Source organism: Typha latifolia, chromosome 4 (genome assembly GCF_019914945.1).
Source record: "Typha latifolia isolate L0001 chromosome 4, TyphaL0001v2, whole genome shotgun sequence".
NCBI lineage: Eukaryota > Viridiplantae > Streptophyta > Magnoliopsida > Poales > Typhaceae > Typha > Typha latifolia.
The window spans coordinates 784052-806989 of NC_133089.1; the positions used below are offsets into that span (position 1 = coordinate 784052).

The following is a 22938-nucleotide window of genomic DNA, read 5'->3' on the forward strand; positions in this document are numbered from 1 at the left end:
TGCAGCTGAGGTGAGAGGGAGTGGAATTCCCAATCTCTCATCAGCGCATAGATATTGCATCACGATACCAACTGCACCCTCGACTAAATTGTTGGTAGAAAAGCAGTATCAGAGTATGCAAAATGCAGATGCCATTCAGTCTTACGAGTAATTGCCATGCTTGGCATTGTATGCTTGAACATACAAAAGGTAAGTTCTCCGTAAAACAGACATCCTGATTGGGTTTTGTTTGTGAGACTGTATAATATTGAGAAATTATACATGGTCTGCTAATATGAGCTGTATAAATACTGAGAAATAATAAACCTTAACGCTGGCAGAAATTAGCATACAGATGGCAATATAACAAATTACTTGAATTATAGAGAAAAACAGTACGAAAAAATAGATACAAACTGCACCTCTTTTCTTGGTGGGCCACTTTTTGTAGGATCACTGGGTATAGGAACAGATGAAGACAATATAGTGAGCAAAAGTAAGAACGTTGATGAGGGCACTCTGATACTGATGCAGCCCTCCTTCAGTTCTCTGTAGCCATTATAGAACTGTACATGTCAGTGCTGAATTGTGCATTGTTAGCATCAACAATTGCATTTTCTAAGAAAGTCGCCCTCATATTTAACTTCGCCATGTTTGTCATGTTGCGGCGCCTCATTAAAGCAGCTGCTTCGAGCTAACAATTCCACATCTTCGGGAGATAATGAAAGTGTGCCAGAACTTAAATAGTGTCTTGACACCCTTGGCCTGTATGATTAGAACAAGAAGTTATTGCAAATTGATAGTAGGCTTAGGGGACATGGCCTACAGTGAATATGGAGTACTTACTTTTGAACTCATAATCCTGAACTTCCAAGGTTTAAAGCCAGGGACTTATATAGTTGGACTAGATATATATGTGTCCAAGAAATACAGACATAAATTTAACCTTTCTCGAGAAATGGTAATATAGACCGGGATAGATGATATTTCAACCAATCCATATGTCCTCAGGGTTAATGAAGCTTTTGAGACTTAGCCTTTGTTGTGCTTCTGACTAGGAGAGAAGAAGATTCGAAAACCAAGATCAAGCCACACAGGGGAGTGAGATGGTGGTGCTCTATGTTGGTGATGGTGGTGGTGAGCTAATGTTGTACTAGCCAACTAGGCTTTGCGTTTAGCTTTAGTTGATATGGAATAGCAATTATATGGATTAATAAACAAGGAGGTTGACATGGTAAACTTTGCGGATGCTACGGAAAACATATCTTCCTAATATGCCCAAGAACTTTTGTTTTACTGATACTAACTTATTGTCCTATTGGTTTTTTATCTCATGAAAATATCAAAGCTTCTGGTGAGGTCAAGAGAAATGTTTCATCTTAGTGAGATGCCAAAGAAATTTAGGGTGAAAGTAGCATGGCATGCTTCAGGCTTAATCAAAAGCAGATATTTTATCAGGATAGAACACAGGACTGAACCGGTCAAGGCACTTCATAGCGTTAGATCATCTCCCGATTCTCTAGCATACAAAACAAATGGGATTATGTGGAACTAAATGATGTTTGTGGTCTACCTCCGTTGTGCGTTTCTGCTTTTGCTTTCTGAGAGTCGAGAACATTCCAGTTTGGAGATCTGACTAGCAAAAGATAGATAGTCATGGAAAGCAGGGCCTTTCAATGACATAGACAGCCTTGCTGGAATTATAGGAAGAATGGCATCATAAAGACCATATTCTATGTCCCTGCATACAGCAATTAGTAGTTAATAGGAGCTGCCCATCAGAGAGACAAAAAGGTGCAAGGGAGAAATAGATAAAATAGAGAAACATAGTGGCAAAGTGCAACATGATTCATAAGCAACTAACTTTAATGGAACAGGTTTATTAGGCAGCTATTTAAACTACTGGAAATAATTTGATCATCAAAATGCTGTATACCTTCTTCGTTGGAGGAAACATCTTGGTTCCTGAATCTGTAAATTTCCATTATACAGTATTTCACTATAGTTATTCCCCACAATAAGAAGCTTTCCAAGAGCCATAGTGTTAGAACTGGAAACTAGCATCTCCTGTGCCAAATCAACTGATCTGGCACCCAAATCTGAGACTATGTTTGCACATATCTTTGTGTAGAGGCAAAGTCCATGCTGAGCATATGTGGATCCCATCTCAAATTGTTTATCATACCAAGAGAAATCATTGGGTTCATCACAGGGCATTAGTGATGGATCCAAAATGTCCTGCAAAAATATCATTAAAATTACTCACATTATTACTTCTCTCTGGATTTTTTAAGAGGATAGAATCTCTTACATTGATAAAGGGAATGCAGCTACTCAACATACAATCAGCTTCAGAAATTAAATGGACCAGTCCAGAAGACAACTTTAATACATCAGAAGCCACTTTCTGGTTATCGGTCACATATGACTTCAAATCAAGATGTTGACTACGCAATTTATTCCAAGTATTCTGCACAGATCCAACTTCCGTAGGGCATTTGCCCCTTTCCCCAGGAAACAACCACATGCTCCCTGCACGGCTACACTCATCCATCAACTGATATCCACTAGCTGCAGGTTCTTCAACATCATTCGGACAATCACCTAGCTCCTCATTCCCATAAACTGATTCTACATCAGCCTCACATGTATCACCAGTATTGGCATCTAAATCTTTGTATGTATCAGTTGTCACTACATCTAAATTGCTAACTTCTATGTGTGGCAGTCTATGTATTGACTGAGTCAATCCAGTACAACCTCCAGACATCTCGTAAGACATATCCACTGACAGAACATCATCCTTCTTAATGAGTTCAGCCCCAGATATGAAAGATGATTCTGGAACAAGTGAAATATCCTGCAAATTAAATGTGTCACAAATAAAAGAAGTGGATGCCTCTTTGTTTCTTTCTAACAGTTCTTGAATATCATGATCTGTCCTAAATAGATATATTGGGTCTGTTAGCGGTTGCACAAGACTCAAAGGTTCATGCTTGCATGCATCAGTATTTTTGGATGAATGCTTGTCATATAGATCATCATCTGATTGGGAGGACAACACAATACCACGTTTATTTTTGACTCTTTGATGAGCATGCGGTATAGGGGTATCCGGAGCATCAGAGAAATCATCAAGGTCATTGGCATGTGGCGGAAGTTCCATACAGTCAAGAACTGATTGTCTCTTCTTTAACTTGGATTTCTTTCTAGTTTTTTTTATGTTAGCTGCACCTTTTCCCATATTTGAATTACAAATCATTTCTTCCAAGAGTAGCTCTTCTTGGCTTTGGCTTGGTGCTTTTATGTGCTGTAAGTTTTCTTCTACCAAACTAACTGTTTGATTTATCTCCTTGCACACCTTCTCTGATAACTCACACGGAAACTCCCAAGGAAATACTCTTGGCATTACTGAGTGAGCTGCATCTATATCAAAAGGAACAGGGCCACAAGTACATTTTATTTCCCTTTCTGAAAAGAAAAAGGTTCATCTCAGTGGTAAAATTATAGATAGAAAATACATGGAACAATTGATTGACTTCTTGACATAACTGGAAAAGAAAATGATAACCTACCACATAAATAACAGAATGGCCATTTCCTACTAGCATGTATACAGTAGCATAAATCCTTCTCCCACAACAATTTGGGTACGAGGGCAGAAATGGAAAAGAAACAGGTAAACTTTGAATTTAAGATTCAGAAAGTGAAGAAAAGACATTTAAGTGTGCATAGACACATATATACTGTTTAAAACCTTATGGATTCAATGTGTTTGTTTCTAGACTATTCAATGTGCTTGTTTCTAGACTAAGTGTTTGCTCCTAGACTGCTACGTGCGAAGTCAAGTGCATCAAAAACTTATAATTCAATGTGTATAGATGCTGTTTAGGACCTTCTGGATCATGTACAACATTTTCATTTTGATTAGAAAGCATCCAAACTAAAACTTGAGGTGCATGTGAAGTACTATTACAACCTATGTTGCATATAAAGACTTAAATTAATCTCATATTAGTAGGATTGCAGTCAGAGTTTCTTGGAAGATGATGTTTGACAGCCGTCCAGATAAGCTTGATCTGTATTATATATAAAACAATAACCCAGTATTATGTAACATGAATCGTGAAGGTTTCTGGCATATTCAAGTGGTTCCAAATTCAAAATGCAGGATTTTACCTGGTAAGTGTAAATTACGTGTTAGAGTATTCATATCTTTTGAATATCTATATCTTTTGAATTTGAATTCATATGTCTAGATCAAGATCAACAGTTGATAAAGTTATTAAAACGATTTACAATAGTATTAACTAACTATCTGCACTTTACTATTTATTTAATGCTAGCTTGATGCCTGAGTAAGTAATTCATGTGCTCTGCTCATGAAGGTAACCAACCTTTTGCCTGTGTTAAAATACAGAAAATATTTGTTGTTAGAACTAAAAGGAGCTACTACCAAGTTCAAGGCCTAAAATACCAAATTCAAAAAGAGAATTCTCTAGCCAATACTAACCAGTATAATTATTCCTGCCTTGACACCAAAACTGAAGAAGCATGATCATTTTGCGAATATCACCTAAACAGAATCTGATTAAGTGCTTCAGCAGGGGAAGAGAAATTTTAGCCTTTTCAGAAGTACAAATCTGCACAAACAAGAAACAATCAATTTCTGATGAAAATCAACGTCAAAGAAGTTGCTAAGCACTAGTGCATGTTTACCATGTCAGCATGTGACAGCAGCTCCTCAGGTGATGGATGTTTAAATTCCAAAACCAAGCGATCCAAAAGATGAGGCAAGATAGGGTTTTTATCTGCATCCGAAATAAAAAATCTAAAGGGGTAAGAAGTTGAAATTTAGAAACAAACTTGACCAAGGGTTGATCTAAATCTCACTATTGCTTGTAAGTATAATTGGCCATTTTGCAGTGTTAGTCAGCTGAAGTATAGTTGATATAAACCCTCGGTCTTCATCAAATACAGTATCCACATCCTCAAATAGAATCAATGTTTTATTAATGGCTTGTTTAGGCACATTATTGTTTACTGCAAGCCCTGAAAAGCTCTTTGATGCAAGATGGTCTCGTCTTCCTGAACCTATGATTTCGTCGCATGACCTGGATAAAAGAACACAGTTATGTAAACATGCTTTAGCCATCAAATTAAACACAATCATTTCTTGAACAACACAAAAAAGTTTACAAGGTAGCACAAGTCAAATGAAATGAGGAAAAGAAAAATCTCCAAAATCACATAATCATGTATACTATCATGGAGGGTTTGTGGAATGCCTGTAGAAAAGTACAAAATAAATAGGATTGATCCTAGACTAGCTTGCAACAAACCATCTGTTAAGCCCATGGGATTCCATTGCCTCACCAAACTTTTGCTTCACGTGTGCTCCATTTCTCAAATCAGATGCATTCACCTAGAAAGATATGTCGAGCTTTAATCATAAAATTACATATTGGAAAATAATGAAACATTTATACATGAAAACATTGTCATGGTATAATGCATGCAGAAAATGATAAAACCAATGCCTGATCAGAAATTAATAAGGGAATACAGTTATCCTAGCAAAGATTGGAAAATAATGAAAACATTGGAAAATAATGAAACATTTATACATGAAAACATTGTCATGGTATAATGCATGCAGAAAATGATAAAACCAATGCCTGATCAGAAATTAATAAGGGAATACAGTTATCCTAGCAAAGATTTAGGCCATAATTCTGTATGCATTTCGCTCAATTTGAAGTGGACTAAGGCAGGTCCACAAACGCCATAAACTAGCAGTCCTAGCAAAACAGAAACTCCCTATAACAACAATTACAAGTAACCCTGATTGGTGCTCCCATAATTGAGATTAAATCCTCATTGCATTATTTAGTGGTTGTTATATGTTCCACCAACGTTCCAAAATAAGCATACCACATAAAGTGGCTATATTTACTATTTAAGTGGTTCATTTTAAATGGCATGTTAGAGTTCAAGACTTCAATTAGTCCTGAAATTGAAGTGTCCAAGTATTATTATTGATCAATTCTTTTATCAGCAATGTCACCTTATCCAAATTCCTAATATTTCAGTTACAAGTTATTTTATCAATTCAGTCATAGAATTCTAATTGAGAAGAAATCTGATTAAGACCTTCCTTCTTTACAAGCTGAAAAGTTTATTAGCCGGTTGCTTTTGATACAAAATAGAAAGACAATTGGCAGTTCAAGATAATAAAGAATTAATAGCCACTGAAATCATTGATCTACAATTATATTCATAAAGTCAGTCAGCAAAAATGGAAGTTGTGGGTACCTCAATGACCTCAAAACCTTGCTCTTTCGCACAGGCGTATACTGCAGCAGATTTTCCACTCTAAACCAAGTGCAAAAAATAACGACATGCAGTGTCAGAACATATAGAAAATTAAGATGCTTAAGCAAATAATTCTCACTGTGTACTAATCTTACAGAAAAGGAAGAACAATCACTCAATCAATTGGTTGTCTCGTAGTTATGAAGGCAACAGTTAATATGATAATCTTCATACAGTTGGAAGCTTAAAGAAATGCCAGACATTTCACACAAATCTTTGCCAAATTGTTCAAAGTACTTGTGACAATGACAAGGCACTAACTAAAAACCATGTGGATGAAGAACATATAAGACATACTTGGGATCTGTTATGTACACCATATACATTTAATGTTTTCATACTCCTTAAAAGTGATATGCAACCGAACTACTTCCAATGGTCCTAGCATCTCAAGAAAGTACTAGTATGCAAAATGTGGAGTAATTTATGTGAAGCACAAATAAACACAAGTCCTCTATCCCTTCACTAATACTCACCCCGACTGGTCCAGTTATTAGAAGAACATTCTTAATGTTGGTTGCATCGTCCATCTCATCCATGTCATATTCATCTTTGTACAAGCTATCTTCAGCATCCTCATTCCCAATTTGTTCATCAAATTTATGATCTTTCTTGCCTTTACGACCGCTTTCATGCCAACCTGTAAGCCATTCACCAAGGAACTGAATGGATTCACTATTCCCACACACCTGCAGGACAAACAAGATAAAAATAGAGGAAACTGCAAGTTATACAGGCATCATAAGAGTGATAAGATGAAAAAAGAGGGGCAGATGTAGTTGGGTGTCCAGAAAGGACAGCAAAGTGGAATCATGCACTCCAAGTTCTATATTATGAGCACCATGTAGCAAAATCAGCACGTATTGCTAACCTGAGAGGCATTTTCTGGCTGGTACTTGTTGGTCCATAAGCTACAGTCAGGCCAATAGCTGCAACAGTTGTATGCCGAGTTTAGAGGAGAAGATGTTTTAGAAAGAAAGAGAGAATATATAATTTGCTTTTTGCCGTTGGCTGAAAGATCCACTCATAAGACTGGTCGCCTAAGATGGTTGTAAGGAAATATTTTGCAGCTAAATTTGATATCACCAGGAAGATTTAGAGTTTAGAAATCAATGTTTAAGAGTTCCCCAAGATAGTTATCAATATTATTATGAAATCTTATCTATCAAGACAAGATAAGGTGATAATTTTGGTTTTGCAAGCCAGGTTTTTAGCAAGGAAAGAAAGCACTAATTCTGTCCTGTTGTGGAAATAACTAGCGTGATAAATGAAGGCTCACATATTAAATATTTTCAAACTTTTCTGAAAGATATCTGACCTTTCATTGAGTATCCAATCTTTGTGCTTGCTCTCCATAGCACAAATACAATTATTGTGTCTGGTTGACAAGGGACCATCACTGTCAACATCAACCTGTAAAAGTCTGATGCACCATAAGCATAATGATGCAAGAAAGATAAATCAAGACTTTCACAATTTCTTTCATCATAAAATGAATCAAGCTATTCAAATAACCATACACACTTAAATCCAGAGAAAGTACCACATCCAAGTGCGTGAAGAGCTTCCCATGTTGCCCTTGACCATTAAATAATTTAAGTGAAGTTGTTACTGTAGCTGCAGATCTTTCCTCTCTTGCAACAGATAACTGATCCGAATGCATCTTTTTACAATAAGCAGTGTCCAATTTTAAAGGCCTCATTGAACCCTTAAAAATTGACAAAGAACTTTCAAGAGCATGAGGACCATTTAAATCAAGAAGGGATCCTTCTGCAAATACCCAACCTCTCCAATCTAATGGGATGTCATCCTACAGTCAAAATAAGAACAAACTTTACAAGAATTTCCTAAACAGAAAAAAATGCGATCTCACAATTCAAGGAAGTATTAAGTTATATAATGATGAGAATCAGTATTGCACCACATGAATGAAACAGAAAGGAGTACCTCCAAAGCACCAAAAACATGAATAGGAGGACAGGAAACATAATCCTTCCCAAACAAACATCTACCGACATCTTTCATGATTTCTTGAGTCTCTGACTCTCTCTTGCTTGCTGTCCGAGATGCAAAAAAGGGATGTATCTGCTTTCCTGCAGATAACCTCAAATTTTCCTGGTAACAAATCATAAATGAAGCTATAACTATTAGAGTCAAAGAAATCAAACAAAATACAGATAACAGGAAATAGGATAGACTACCTCTGCAGCTATCTTTGCCTCTAGGCGAAGATCATAAAGATTCTGGTGTTTGTCCGGACTTTGTTCATTTGGATCATTTGCAGCATTATTGGATTTGCCATTAACTTGTCTCATATTAGAGTATGAATCCATCAGATTAGATTCAACAGATGTTGAAGCTTTTGAAGTTGTACGCTTACCCTGATTATTCTTCTTGCCTTCCAAAATATGCTAGTAAGTAAATCTGACTATTGATATGGAAAAAGACGAACTTAAATAGATTTTCTACTTGTAGTACATTTGTACAGGTAAACTCAAGAAAGTGAATGCTCTCATATATTGGAAGGCACATTTGATCAATGATGAAAGTGGATCTACCTACTCAAATGCAGAAATTAGAAGGCAATCTAATCTCGTTAGATCACAATTGTTGCTATAGAAGTTTGATGTGAAACAATAACGATGCAGCAACGTACTTACTTGCCACTGCTGTCAATGCCTTGCAGTGCTTCCTACTTGGCACTTCTAATTCTACAACATCAAGCTCCTCTATATCTTGCTCCTTCTGTGGAGAGTTTTCTGAAATTATGATACAAAAATCAGTAGAGATCTGATAGTTTCTTTCTAGATACAATTCAAAATCATATTTCAGATATTGATTAGTAAGAAAGATTTCTAAAACAACCACAAGCAAAAAGTATAAAAGTGATGTTCCAAAGAATATACAACTCATAAATATTCACTTACTGAATAGGACCAAAGCATCATAGCTTATTGCAGCCAGCCTAGTTGCTTCCATGTTGACGATAGGAGACTGAACAAAATTTTAAGAATCATATCATTTCAACACGAGAGAAAAGGGACAGCCAGAGGGCGAAATTGTAAAATGCAAGTTTGAGAAGATCGACAGATAAGGATGAACAAATTCAAACGTAAATAGTCGATGACTTAAGTGAAGCCTTTATGAGAAAGTGCACTAAAACATATTTAAAAAGCACTGAGAAGATTGAACTGTTATGACTTTAGACAAATCAGCTATTAGTTCGTGTTATGACTTTAGAAAAATCAGCTATTAGTTAGTTAAGATAATTAGTGAAGATAATTACTTTCTTCTGACATTTTCACTGACAAAACCATATTAAAGCTACATAAATTTAGTGGTAGATTGGCAGACTTCATTAGAAATTACATGATGATTAGTACATTACACACGATGTAAGCTAATGGTAACAAAAATTGCATCCAAATATTTAGCTAGATAACACAGAAGCAGTAGAAATCATCACTTAGGTAACCAAATGATAATAGGAGCTAAGAAACATAAAATTTGCACACGTGACTATTTCAAGAGAGAAATACAAAACTAAAAGACGATCAATTTGCTAAGCTAACACGGGCCACCCAATCGAACGATAAAAAGGAAAAAGTACCTTCCTTCTAGCTCCGGTTTTAGGTTTCCCCTTTCCCTTCCTCTTACTTTTCCCCATGCCCTCCTCCTCCTCGCTCTCTCCCTCCTCCCCCCTCTCCACCTCTTCCCCCACCACTACTTCCACATCCCCACCAACCTTAGGAACAGCCCAAGAGAGTTTCGATTGCACGGATCTCCTGCGCCTCTTCGCCTCGGGTGGCGATGGCGTGATAGCGAAATCTTCCCCCACTGGCGCCTCCTCCTCCTTCGGCACGGATCGATCCATAAGAAAGTGAGATCTAGCTCTAATTTAGCTCGGATAGAGGGACAGCGAGAGGTGTTCTTCGATCGAGCAGCAGCTAGGGTTTGGAAGAGAAGAGATGGCGGGAAATTTCTTTATTTCCCGCGTTTTGCGAATCAAGGAGGGAGGAGGGGATTTATATCGAGAGGGTTGGGATGGGCGAGAAGGATGCGGACTTCGTACCGAGAGAGTTGGGTTGGAGATGGAAAAGATGAGCAGAGATAAATTTTAGCCGTTAGATCTGCCTTGACAATTGGACTAACTCTCACTTCCGTTAGGATCTAGGAAGGGTATTATGGTAAAGTAGCCCAATACAGTCTGACTGGGACATGCCAAGTCATCTCATGTCCACGTTTCAGTTGACGTAGCATTAGCTAGGAATTATAATAATTAGTATTGCTAAGTTGCAACAAGTTCTTTTTTGTATATTTTATTATGCCATCGTGCTTTAATTTCTAGGTTAATTACACCTAGCTCCCTTAAACTATAGCTCATTTTCATATTAGTTTTTTATTTATTTTTTATAGCAATTTAACCCCCTTAAAATTAATCACGATTTTTAATTAAAAAAAAGGCTAACGAATAATTAACGAAAAGAACAATTGGTATTTGTAAGTTTTTACATTATAAAGAGGGTAGTATGTTATAAAAAAATAAATTAGAGAATCTATGTGTAATTATCACCATTTTTCCTTCTTGTAATGTTATGATATTACCGTGCACTTCAACTTATAAATATGATAAATAATATCTTAAAGTTTAAATAGCTCGTCTAGATCTCACCAAACTTAAGTAATATACTAAGCTGTCTAATTTATAAATTTTAAGCTATATTTGTCACCAAACTATTACTCCAAACTAAACGCTGTTAAGATATTACTCTAAATTAACCGCACTACTGAGTCATCAACTGAGCAAAGACGTTAAATTAAGCAACCAAACTATAAAAATTATTAAATAATTTTATCCACAATAATCGTTTAAGATCAAAGTCAATTCTACAACTTTCTTGGTCGTAAGAAAAGATACCTCAGGTATATTATAATTACATAGAATCAACAGCAATAGGTAAATTTCATGCCAAGTGTGGAAGACAATATGATAAGTATATAAGTTCTAGCATATTATTTTCATATAGATAATGAACACTAAAATTTGAGACTCCATGAGCCCTCTATAATTCTTCAATGGGCTTGGAGGAAATGATTAGTATTAAAATCTTGTATAAATTGGAGTACAAAATTGTGCTGCACCTTTTGAAAGGAGGAAAAGGTAAAGACAAATGTGATGTGAACTATATTCTCCAAGCTGGGAAATCATCACCTTGATCACTCTATGCACTAAAACCCTTTCTGAAAAGAATAAATAGCAAGCCCAACAGTCAGCATAGCAAGGACACTACTGAAGCCTATATTGTTTTTCTCAAAAATGGTAGTGTTTCAGCAAGCCTTTCTGCTCTGGATTAAAGCTATGTCTCTTCACTAATAGATAAGAATGCTTGCAGCTGCATTCTTCTCAGGATGTGTAGATGTATAGATGTGTGTTTATATGTTATGATGCTGAGGGTGGATCAAAAGATGGAACTCCAAGCAGCACCTTCCTCCTCTCCACACTTAGCATGAACTTCTTTTATCCTCTGAACTGATTTACAGATCCCACTGCAAGTCCAATCAAATGATGCAATGCATACATTCCCAGCTTGCGCCTTCCATTCGCAGTCTGGAAATAGGGAAGTTATGACAAAAATTAGGAGGCATATTATTTATTGCAAGTATAACAAAACATAGTGTTTTAGATGAAAACAGGAAGCACACTAAACCTGGTGGCGTGCCACAGCACATACTACGCTCATCAATATGTTCAACCTCAAGTCCAATAAACCAAGAACCAAGTGAAACGTCCTCATTGGCATACTTGTGCAGTATAGGCCTGCAAGAAATAGATTTAGTACATCAGGTACTTGTTAAATAGTGCAAGTAAGAATGCTATTAGTTCTGTTCTTACTGGTTGATTGAAATGTATGTTGCAAGATCTTTTGAGATGGCATAAATCTGCCCAGTTGCATGGCGGAAATACTTGTTCCCTTCCTCTCCAAATTTCCAGTACTCAGGCTCGTGATACTTCACATTCCTGGTGCGCAGGCAGACAACTCAACCATGTAAGTAAGCAGCTTAAGTACGACCACCGTCAAGGAGAAGTTACAAGAAATTACTTCTGGAAGAGTACTGGACCGGATTTCATGCACCCTATGTATATCCTGGGTCTTGATTTGTGGCGGGCAAGAGTTGCAGCAAGCATACCTGCATCAGGTACAAATATGTAATGCTTATCAAGCATGCACAACCTTAGGAGGTCTTAATGGATCCAAAGACAAACCTAGGTTGACATGGACATCATCGTCCACCTTGACATAGAAGTCAGCGTCCCATTTGGCAACTGCAGTAGAAAAGAATGTCTTCGTCTTTGCTGATAGTTCATGATAGCCTTCTACATGATCCTAGAAGAGAAAATTGCAGACATAGAAAAATATATGGAATAATGTCATAGGCTGAGAATGTTTTAAAATTACTTGGTAAACATGGCTTACCAATCTAAGAAAGTCATTGTGCTGGGACTCTTCTGCATCGACAGCCCGATCAAGAATGCTTTTGGATGTTGCACTATATAGTAAAGTCTACAGTTAAGTCTTTAATTATACAAGGACTTAAAATGGATCTACAACTTATAAAGTTGTCAAATAAAATAAATAAAAGATTTCATCTATTGCTTCAGACAAATAATAGTCTCTTAAATGATGAATTATTTAGATCAAGCTCCTACTGTTCTTCAGTAATATATTGCTGTCTATGATGAAGTAGTTTGTACTTTGTAGTATTGTCCTTAAGCCATACTAAATGCTAGTCTCCAAGTTTTATTGTTTCCTAACCGCTCAAATCAAATTAAGCTATACTCATGAATCTATATCTGAGTATGGAAAGTTACTATTCTACTTATTTCCTCACCTACAAATATAATCCCTTCTCAAATGAAGAAAACTTATTATCCATGCAAATTTTGATGTCCCTAAAATTTTGTCCAGTGGCATCACCGCATCAGAATGCAGTACATTTTTCAAACGGAAAATATGAATTCAGCTGATAAAGCACAGTTAACTAATCTAAATCCATGAAAAAGAACAACTCTTGACTCTCAAATAACCCTTTCTTCACAAAGCACCTGTGACCGATCATGAATCGGATGACAATTCCTTTCTCTCGTTCAAGTTGTTGGAGCTTTTCACCTACATGAGAAGTGAATAGTGAGAAACACAGTTTTACAAAATTAAAACAAATTAAGCTCATCAGGAAAAAGTAAAATGAGATTGAAGAAAGGCAAAGGAAAGATATGATACTCTTAAGAATTTCCAATCTTCTACAAGTATCAGGCACCATGGTTTTCAATAATGTAGTAACAGCAGTAACCAAGGAAAACATACTGTTCATTTGGTACAGATTTTCTCTGATCGGTATGCTAAGATTATTCTTTGTTTTATTCTGTCTGTGCAAGCGTCTAACTAAAAATCTAGTTTGACGGTGATATCGCGTAGAGAAGATTTGAGAGGAAAGAAGACCTTGAGGCATCCATGTTTCTCTAACTGAATCCCGCCTCTTCCGACTGCTAAATGCCGTATTGATTCCGATCACAATGAAAGCTTTCCTTTTCTTCTGGCTCGATCCCGATGATGATCTGCCATGACTCATTAGTTCATGGGAGCTCCGAGTTGCTGCCAGCTCCATCTGAAGTGTAGACATTGTTTTATCCAGTGATCTGATAAGAAACAATTATCCATTAACCCATGAAATCCAGAACTGCATAATTAGTATAAGAAGGCAAACACTCAAAAGGACAAATTTGGTTCTTCTACATACTGTATGGCTTCATGGGTCCTGCTCACCTCTCCCATTACATCCTTCTCTTGGCTAAGTTTCTGACATTAGGAAGAGTTGGTATTGAGAGATAAATAAATGTTAAAAGGATCAAATATAAAAGCAAACATCCTTAATATGAAGGAACCACATGCTGACCCTTTTAGACATGCAATCCCCAGAAATGACATGAAGTTCTTGTTCTTGCCGCTGCCTCACAATGATCTGGCCATTCGAGTTGGGAGAAATCCAGGCCCTATACGGGGTTAATTGGACAATTTTTTATTGTTATCTGAACAACGAGGGAGAGAGAGGAAAAAAAAACCCCAATAAAAACAATCAAAAATAAAAATAAAAATTGGATCTTTCGGCGAACCCAGATCGTAAATTTCTTCAATGGCGCCAAGAATGCAAAGAACGGAAGCTACCTGTTGGTGAACAACATTCCAAGGGCGAAGCTTGCAAAACAGGCGACCAGAATCCACCTGGCCGAGACCCTCCTATCGATTAAACCGCTTCTTCCCTTCATGGGACTAAAGCTCATCTCCCTTCTCCGATCTCTAATCTACTCCACCTCTCTTCCCTTTCAACAATAGGAGGATGGAGATGAAGGCGTTGAAGAAAGGGCTATAGGCTATAGCTAAGTGAAGTAACTATGCGTTTTGATCAAGATTAACGCAAAGCCAATGGTACGAACATTTATTTAATGCTCTCTCCTCTCAGTTGCTACTCTGCGTTTCTCTTCGTGGCTGTAGTGTTAATTGTTCTTGCCTCTTTTGCTGGGGGAAAATTAACGAAACTGGAGGAGATCTTGGAGAACAGTTACTTGGATTGACGAAGGTTTGAATTGAATTGAATCTCTCGTTATGGCTCATTGAAAGGGGGAATTTGCGTTTGTTTACGCTTGGTTGGTTGACAGTGATCGATGGGTGCAACCTGAAGGGAGACCAAATAATTGATTCTCTCTCTCTCTCCTTTTTTTTTCTTTTGGGGAATATGTTTGAATATTTGGTTTGAATATTTTGGGGAATATTTACTTTTATTATCATTACCCTATTTATTATATACATCTTTATTTTTATATATATAATTTTGTTTTTAATACCCTTAAAAATATTCCAAAGTTAATTTCAACTTAATAGCAGCTAATAAAACATAAAATTTACAAAAGGAATTCTAAAATATTTCTCATTTAATCTTAAAATATGATATGTGTATTAAAATTAACGTCAAGGTGTTTGGAGTTAAATTGTAAATATGTAATATAATATGGATAAAACTAAAAGCAAAACATAGGGTATTTTTTATAAACTTCCCCGTATTTAGGATCTTATTACATTTTTATCCTTGTCACTGTATACCCCGCTAAGGCGCTAACTCCTCGGTGACTCCGAGCTACGGAATCTAGTCTCCGTTGGTTTTTTCGGGCCATGGACTTCCATGTCCATTGATTTCTTCGTGACTTAGCTGGCCGAGCTCAACGATCCCTAGGGGCTTTCTTCGATCCATGGAGAGCAGCGGCAGCGGCGGTGGCGACGCCTTCGTCTCCTCGACCGCCCCCCTTACATGGCACGATTTCCTGGAGCGGATGCGTCAACCCTCCGCTGCCGATTTCGTCAAATCTATCAAGAGGTGACGAATTTGTCTCACCCCCTTTGACTTGGATTACTTGTGTGTTTGCTTCCCTTGCTTGTTGTTAGTGCTTGGTATCTCTGGCTTTGGTCAAAGGAGCAATCTTGGTCGTTCTTAATTAATTCTGGATTCTGCAGAGTCGGGGTTCGGTTGAGTCTGGTGGCTTCTTTTGAGTTTTGATAATCTAACTCTTTTGGGTCGCCAGATTGTGGCATAATCGATCTTGATTGGATTCCTTTGTTTCAATTATGGTATTTGATGAATGGAAGGTTAGGACTAATTCAGGATCTTAGGTATTACTTGAGATTACCTCTTTGGATTGATTTGGGCAAAGTTTGACGAGATCCATGGGATTTTTTTTTTTTTTGGAGGAATTTTGTACCGAAGTCATTTAGATTTCAATCACGTAAAGCTACCTCATTTGTGCAATATATACAGTATAGGATAGTCATAAACTAAAGTTAATTGGCATATGGCTTGTTAACTTTCAGCTATTATGGGAGGCTGAATCCTCTTTGAGCCTCTGTTCCCTCATAGTAGAAGTCCTTTGAGATTACTAAGGCCAGCCATGTAGGTTGTAGGTTGCTGTTTTTGACTGGTTATTCTTCATCGACCAGTTTTGGTATAAGCTTCCAAACGAGAATAATTGAAGGCAGAATAAGTCATTCCAGTTGGCATTCATCTTACAGGGATCACCATTAATCGGTCACTCCTAGTGTGATCTGGTCATTAAACATGATATTCCATTCAGCATTTTCTGGAGTTAATTATTATAGCAGACTAGACAACTGTCTAGACTCTAACCAGTGGAGCGAGAAGATCTTAGATAGTGTTGCAAGTGAGAGTGTAGGAAGATATGCACTCATACAATAAGGAAAACTTTTGATTTTGTTCTGATTTTACTGGGTACATGTAGAATATCTACTTATATTCACAAAAGCATTGTCTGTATGCTTGATTTCTTGTATTTATCTTCCCCAGAGAGGAAAAGATTCGTGTAAGCTTGATCAAAGTTGGAAGTTAGGAATTGCAAAGTTAAAATTAATTTTAATGGATTGTTGTCTGATTAGCAATATGACTTGATTCACTCAAGTTTTCATGTGAAATCTTGGGGGCAGGTGGAGTTAACTTGTGCGAAAGATCCTAGAAACACTGGATAAGATATAAGGAACAACTTAATGAATGGTTTATTTTTTCAAAGTAATATTATAAATATTCATTGGGTGTCCTAATTGGCTAAAATAACCTTAAATAGTTAATGAGGCTAAGTAGACATTCTTGGGAAATTTAAATTAGGAGTTACCATGTTTTTCGTCAATTTTATGATTCTTACAAGGCTCCTATCTGTGTATTATATCTGGAATCACTGTTTTCTTTTAAACTGTATTTGTCTGGCACACAAGTTATAAATATCACTGAAACTGTGTTTGATATGACAGCTTCATTGTCTCCTTTTCAAATAAAGCTCCTGATCCAGAGAAAGACAGTACCGCAGTACAAGAGTTCCTTGCCAACATGGAAGGTGCATTTAGGGCCCATACTCTTTGGGCTGGTTGTTCAGAAGAAGAGTTGGAAAGTGCTGGTGAGGTAGGTTTTCTTATAGCTAGTTTATTCAAAGTTTCAAACATTTCTAATGAAATTCAGTCACAACTTCTTGGATAGTAATGGAAATGATAGTTGCTGGCAAATAGTCTGCGTAAATATTGGTATTGCCAAATAAGCTAATAAGTTGTGAGAAAGAAAGATTAATTGGTAGCGATAGACGCTGGAGAACCGAGATGTCTTTTTCCAATCAACCACTAAAAACTAAAAAGATTTAATATTTCTGTAGTGGCACTAATTCTACATTGCAAATTATTATTACTATTTACTAGAAAATACCAAATCTGCAGCTGTAGCCTGTAAGTCCTACAGTGTTGATAAAATGCATCACTCTTGCATGTAGCCTGTAAGTCCTACAGAATTGATAAAATGCATCACTCTTGCATGTAGCCTGTAAGTACTACTGATATCTTTAGAAACGATCTCATTTACATGATGACGGCCGGTGAAAATTAACGTTGATCATTCACCTATCATGATACAATTGCCCTTGCTTTTGTATTTATTATTCTTTGCATTCATCTCTATTTGCTGTCTGAAATTTAGGCATGATTTGAAGACTGTTTTGCTTGCAGGGTCTTGAGAAATACGTCATGACAAAGCTATTTAATCGCGTATTTGCATCAGTTCCAGAAGATGTTACAAGTGATGAAGAACTTTTCGAGAAGATGGCTTTACTACGACAATTTGTACGACCTGAAAACTTGGATATAAAGCCAGAATTTCAAAATGAAACATCATGGCTGGTGAGTTAATCAGGAGACCTGGTAACATTTAGCGCAATAAAATAATTATCAAAGCTTACGACAATATTGACCTTAATCCTTTATCCTGTCCATACTATTGACGTTACATATTGTGCAATCATTTTTCTCCTCTATTTGTAAGAGAAGTCAGTTAAGTACTTAAGATCTCACATCATTCTACCTGTAGTGCCATATTCTGTGTTGTTTGTTAATACATCTAGAAAGTTAGAAAGTAATAGCATTATCTGTAGCAGATCATTGTAAGTTGTAACCTTTGTGTGACTACCTTCATATCATGATAGTAAATTTGTAATTACATTTGCATGTGTAAAAGAATAAATAAAAAAAATAAGAGAACAGCCTTTTGCTTATGATCTACTTTTATCAGTTGTGGTAGGAACTAGGAACATCTTATTTGTTGTGATCACTTTTTCTGTGATCATTATGTTGTACTTAAATACACCATTAGTTAAGACTTATTCTTAATACATTATTTAGATTCTAAAAAAGTTTACTCCCAGCCATTTCTTTTGTGGTTACTCTTGCTATTTTCATTTAATTGTGCTCACAAGTGGATATTCGTACTTCTTAATTCTTGCCTGTTAGCCTTAATACATAATAATGCATAGAAGAACGTCCCATTATTTGAGTACCTGGCCTGTTAATATATTCATATGTATGCATTTATCTGTGATTCTGTTATATACAACTCTATAGTCTATACTTATGGTTTCATGTAAAGCCTATGGCGGACTCTAATGTGTGCATTTTTCCATCTTGTGTAGCTTGCACAGAAGGAACTGCAGAAGATCAATATGTACAAAGCTCCTAGAGATAAGCTTGTTTGTATACTCAACTGTTGTAAAGTCATTAATAACTTGCTACTGAATGTTTCTATCTCATCAAATGAGAATCCTCCAGGAGCAGATGAATTTCTTCCAGTTCTTATTTACGTCACTTTAAAGGTAGGACTGGGTCTGCAATGCAAATACATATTAAATTCAGTTGATATAGTAGCTAGTGTATAACTCATTGTTGCTTTTATGTAAGCCATGGAATTGCAAATTTATATGAACATCTCTTTTCCATGCAAAACCATAATTAGCTCTAACATACATGTTACTTCAGTTACTCTGCCATCATCCTACAACATTGTAGAGGATTACAGATCATTGTTGTTCATGCAGGCAAACCCTCCGCAGTTGCATTCAAATTTGTTATACATACAACGATACAGACGTCAATCACGACTAGTCTCTGAAGCAGCGTATTTCTTTACCAATATACTCTCTGCAGAATCTTTCATCTGGAATGTTGATGCAGAATCACTTTCAATGGATGAAGTTGAGTTCCAAAAGAAGATGGGTTCTGCTCGAGAGAATTTGTTGGGATTGTCAACCAACCTAGAAAATCAGAAAAATCTAACCACCCTTGATGGAAAGGAACACATAACAGAAATGTTGAAAGCTAACAGGGATTCAGACAGCTACTTGTCTGTTGGAGAGCAGCCTCTCCCAACCAAAGCATATGACATAAGCAGGGACTTTGATAGAAAAGATAAGCCAATTACAAAAAGTCAATCCCTCTCTGATATAGAGAAGAAAGGAAGCATGGATCTTCTGAAGGATGACAACTTGAGCAGAAATTTTCAGGATTATCCATTTCTCTTTGCTCGTTCTGGAGATTTAACAATTGATGATGTAGAGAACCTTCTGAATTGCTACAAACAACTAGTTCTTAAGTATGTATCTCTTTCCAAAGGACTGGGCTTCAATAGTGAACCCCTTCCTGCCTACAACATGCAAACGCCATCAAAACTTGAGGCTGACAAGGAGGCTGAAGATTTTAAGGAAATAATGATGAAGAATGAGAAAGATGAAGGAACTAGTAGAGCAGAGGACACTTCAAATGAAGATATGCTTCCAGGAATAGATGACGAGGAGTCCAAAAGAAGTACTAATGATTTGGTGGAAAATCCGAATGCAGGGAAGGATGAGGAAGATGTCTGAAATGAGCATTCTACTTAAAATTATTCTCGAAGGCAGGCACACTTATTCCTAACTGCTTAAATGTCATATTTTTGAATAGCTGCACAACACATATTTGTGTTCAACCCCTCAGATCAAAGCTGAAATATTTCTTGGGCTACTTTGGTGCTTCAACCCTTGCTCACTTCATTTTGTTACTTGTGCAAGTGTGCTGGTATGGAATCTGGCAGGCATTTTTCCATTTTGTTGGAAACTGGTCACTCATGGTGATCGCAACAGCATAGATCATTCCTAAAAAAAGTTGCCCTTCTCCACGTGTTCATTCATTCTTCATTGTTGTAGTTCTACAAGTAATCTCTAGCTATCTTTGGGACATTACTGTTACTCTAGGAACAGATTGAGCTGCTTAAGAAAAAAGTAATGCTGCAAAATTTGATGAGAATTTTTTTACCATAAGGCAACGCTTTGTGAGAAATTTTTATCTGTATAGAATTTGCATATGCTTCACGATGATGTTATGAGTTCTGATAGCCAGATTTACTTGCAGCACAACAGCTAGTTATAAGCACCAAAAAAAAAGAGGAGTGAACCCGCAAGAGTAATTATTAAAAAGTATTGCTGAGTAATTATTAAAAATTATTACTGAATAATTATTCAAAGACGCATATAATTATTCGAAGATGCATATAATTTTAAATTTAGGCTAAGTAGTTAAAAAATTAGTGAGATTTCAGTGCTTTTATATTTAAAAGAGTTCGGTCCTTTATCCGGTCTATGTCTAAAAGAGCATTGCTGAGCGAGCTACTGCCTCAGCTTGATTTGGATGTCGACAGTAACCAAGCATAATCTACTCTTTTATTCCCACATCTATTAAGAATAAAGCACAAGAAAAATTGGATTTAAGGCACCATTTAATGGAAGTATTTCCCATTATAAATAGTTGTACAAAATTTGCAAATCACGGGGACTGATTTAGACATTTCCCTTGTCCTCACTTTGCTGGCAAGCGCATGTGCAGAAAAGCAATCCACAGCCGTGATTAGGACGCATGTTCCGAGTTAGAAGCCGCATAACAATTAGCGGCGCACTTTAAGGGGGGTAGTAGTGGTAATAGTCCCATCTGCTCACCTCCCTTAAACTTACCTTCTCTGTGGAGTGAGAACCAGACAATCCACCAACACCCAGAAACGAATTTAATAAATGTAAAAAAAAAAAAATTAAAAAAAAAAGGTAAACGAGAAAAGGAGCAAAGATTCTCCACACCCCCCCGGCGTACGATAGCAAGCCATCCTCCACTTTGCTTTGGAGAGAAGGAAGCTCAAAAAGCCTCAAAATTATCAAAAAGTTCCCCAGGTTTCGTGAAAAATATTCTTTACTTCCTTTTCCCAGTGAATTATGGGCCGTCCGATCAGAGGTTCACTCCGTCCACGCCGCACTGCTTGTACGTCAGCGACTGCTTCCTCGGGCTGATTACGATCGCGCAATCCACCGAAACCTACTCTCCATAATATATCACAATTTTAATTATAATTCATAATTACAGAAAAAATAAAATAATTATTTTTTTATACAAATCACTCATTTGTAAAAATAACTTATTTTAGTCCTTTAATTTATTCCTTTATCAAGTTTATTTGCGAAAAGAAGGTGCAGAATATTCTCTCTTTTTTTTTTTGGAAATACATCCGAGGAAGGACCAACATATGAAAATATACGAGAAGATAATAATTTTGCGAAATAATACCTAAAAAGGATCGATATGTAAATGTAAAAAGGGCGTCGTTTTGTGCGATAAGGTCAAGACGGAGGTGGTAAATATGCTTTAAAACCCCCAGAAAAATGAGAGGAAAAAAGTGGGAGTAGGCGTATGATAGCAGCGAAGAAGGGGAAGAGGGTGACCTGAACCCTAGGCGAGGTGAATCCGATGACACGGATCCTGGCGCTGACGTCGCCGGTGACTCGGAGCTCGACCCGATCGTTAATGGCGGCGTCTCGTACGAGGTCGACCGCGTCGGCCTGGAGGACGTTGAAGCGGTCGACGGTGAGCCGGGTCTCCACGAGGCGGGTGGAGTGGGCCGGCTGGTCGAAGCCGGGGACGTTGGCGACGCCGAGCGGCACGCCGCGGTACATGACGTCCATGTGTGTCGCCCCGTAGCGAATCTCGACCTTGTTGGGATTCTCGGCGGTGAAGAGGAGCGTCATATTGAGGGAGAGGTAGGCGGCTTGTGTGGCTTGGGGGGAGGGCATGGAGGTGGGGGCGGTGACGAGGAGATAGCTGACGGCGACTTGCTGGAGGTCGAACTGGGGCTTGCGGGGCTTGACGGCGAGGACGATAACGAGGACGGCGGCGAGGGCAAGGAGGGCAAGGAAAGTGAGTAGGAGGAACAAGCAACAGCAGCAACCCTTTAGGGAGGCGCCGGAGGAGGAGGAGGAGGGGCTGGGGCCCACGTAGTGGGGTTGCCGACGTGGCCGGATTTGGTTGGCCTGGTAGTGGTTGTTGTGGTGGTCGCCGTTGGCTCGGGAGGTCATCGCCGCCGCCATTGTGGGTTCTCCTCTTTGGTCACGAGAGGAGGGAGGAGAGCGGTGGTTGGCTTTTTTTTTTAGGTGAGGGTGTGGGTGCCGGTGATAGCTTGTGGACTTTGGATTTATTGGCAGCTGTTTGTTAGTGTAAGAGAGGGGAAAGTGGGAGTAGTGTGCGGAGATTAGAAGATAGTGGGAGTTATCTTTTTTGTGCTTTTTTTTTAGTCCCTTAATAATGTTTCGGGGTCCCTTATAAAAAAAATACCATAAAACAGTAAAAAAAATTGTACGTAGATTTAGAC

The 22938-nt window shown here is 37.6% G+C and overlaps 4 protein-coding genes across 4 annotated transcripts; 1 reads left to right on the forward strand and 3 right to left on the reverse strand.

Moving 5' to 3' along the window:
* Positions 1 to 288: 288 nt before the first annotated feature.
* LOC140786272 (uncharacterized) lies at positions 289 to 10368 on the reverse strand. Its single transcript, XM_073134573.1, has 18 exons — positions 9965 to 10368; positions 9282 to 9348; positions 9015 to 9113; positions 8556 to 8752; positions 8302 to 8469; positions 7898 to 8164; positions 7673 to 7767; positions 7226 to 7283; positions 6831 to 7043; positions 6295 to 6354; positions 5322 to 5404; positions 4873 to 5093; positions 4699 to 4790; positions 4493 to 4622; positions 2291 to 3450; positions 1916 to 2217; positions 1553 to 1720; positions 289 to 744 (listed from the first exon to the last, which is right to left on the reverse strand). Exons 1-18 carry the CDS (start codon positions 10226 to 10228, stop codon positions 582 to 584), a joined length of 3807 nt encoding a protein of 1268 aa, XP_072990674.1. The 5' UTR covers positions 10229 to 10368; the 3' UTR covers positions 289 to 581.
* A 1029-nt stretch (positions 10369 to 11397) lies between these two features.
* On the reverse strand, positions 11398 to 15120 carry LOC140787817 (beta-1,3-galactosyltransferase 7-like). The gene is made up of 11 exons (XM_073136925.1): positions 14577 to 15120; positions 14308 to 14404; positions 14152 to 14210; positions 13854 to 14050; positions 13460 to 13523; positions 12831 to 12903; positions 12620 to 12740; positions 12456 to 12543; positions 12248 to 12373; positions 12063 to 12172; positions 11398 to 11962 (listed from the first exon to the last, which is right to left on the reverse strand). The coding sequence occupies exons 1-11, from the start codon at positions 14690 to 14692 to the stop codon at positions 11814 to 11816; spliced, it is 1200 nt and encodes a 399-aa protein (XP_072993026.1). The 5' UTR covers positions 14693 to 15120; the 3' UTR covers positions 11398 to 11813.
* Positions 15121 to 15497: 377 nt separating this feature from the next.
* Positions 15498 to 20572, forward strand: LOC140787464 (vacuolar protein sorting-associated protein 9A-like). The gene is made up of 5 exons (XM_073136388.1): positions 15498 to 15780; positions 17220 to 17367; positions 17958 to 18128; positions 18914 to 19093; positions 19316 to 20572. Exons 1-5 carry the CDS (start codon positions 15656 to 15658, stop codon positions 20135 to 20137), a joined length of 1446 nt encoding a protein of 481 aa, XP_072992489.1. The 5' UTR covers positions 15498 to 15655; the 3' UTR covers positions 20138 to 20572.
* Positions 20573 to 21014: 442 nt separating this feature from the next.
* LOC140787299 (uncharacterized) lies at positions 21015 to 22836 on the reverse strand. The gene is made up of 2 exons (XM_073136160.1): positions 22016 to 22836; positions 21015 to 21611 (listed from the first exon to the last, which is right to left on the reverse strand). Exons 1-2 carry the CDS (start codon positions 22655 to 22657, stop codon positions 21525 to 21527), a joined length of 729 nt encoding a protein of 242 aa, XP_072992261.1. The 5' UTR covers positions 22658 to 22836; the 3' UTR covers positions 21015 to 21524.
* Positions 22837 to 22938: the final 102 nt, after the last annotated feature.

What these genes read in the sequence shown, in the direction of transcription:
- LOC140786272 (XM_073134573.1), bottom strand. Translation starts at nt 10,228, where the DNA reads ATGGATCGATCCGTGCCGAAGGAGGAGGAGGCGCCAGTGGGGGAAGAT. An exon ending in TCCCATGGGCTTAACAGATG is followed by an intron (nt 5,094 to 5,321) that starts GTTTGTTGCAAG and finishes TCTTTTATCCAG; the next exon opens with GTCATGCGACGAAATCATAG. An exon ending in AGGCAGGAATAATTATACTG is followed by an intron (nt 3,451 to 4,492) that starts GTTAGTATTGGC and finishes TTTTCTTTTCAG; the next exon opens with AAAGGGAAATAAAATGTACT.
- LOC140787817 (XM_073136925.1), bottom strand. Translation starts at nt 14,692, where the DNA reads ATGAGCTTTAGTCCCATGAAGGGAAGAAGCGGTTTAATCGATAGGAGG. An exon ending in GGAATGTTGTTCACCAACAG is followed by an intron (nt 14,405 to 14,576) that starts GTAGCTTCCGTT and finishes AACCCCGTATAG; the next exon opens with GGCCTGGATTTCTCCCAACT. An exon ending in GGGATTGCATGTCTAAAAGG is followed by an intron (nt 14,211 to 14,307) that starts GTCAGCATGTGG and finishes TCCTAATGTCAG; the next exon opens with AAACTTAGCCAAGAGAAGGA.
- LOC140787464 (XM_073136388.1), top strand. Translation starts at nt 15,656, where the DNA reads ATGGAGAGCAGCGGCAGCGGCGGTGGCGACGCCTTCGTCTCCTCGACC. An exon ending in AGTTGGAAAGTGCTGGTGAG is followed by an intron (nt 17,368 to 17,957) that starts GTAGGTTTTCTT and finishes TTTTGCTTGCAG; the next exon opens with GGTCTTGAGAAATACGTCAT. An exon ending in AAAATGAAACATCATGGCTG is followed by an intron (nt 18,129 to 18,913) that starts GTGAGTTAATCA and finishes CATCTTGTGTAG; the next exon opens with CTTGCACAGAAGGAACTGCA.
- LOC140787299 (XM_073136160.1), bottom strand. Translation starts at nt 22,657, where the DNA reads ATGGCGGCGGCGATGACCTCCCGAGCCAACGGCGACCACCACAACAAC. An exon ending in TCACCTCGCCTAGGGTTCAG is followed by an intron (nt 21,612 to 22,015) that starts GTCACCCTCTTC and finishes TATGGAGAGTAG; the next exon opens with GTTTCGGTGGATTGCGCGAT.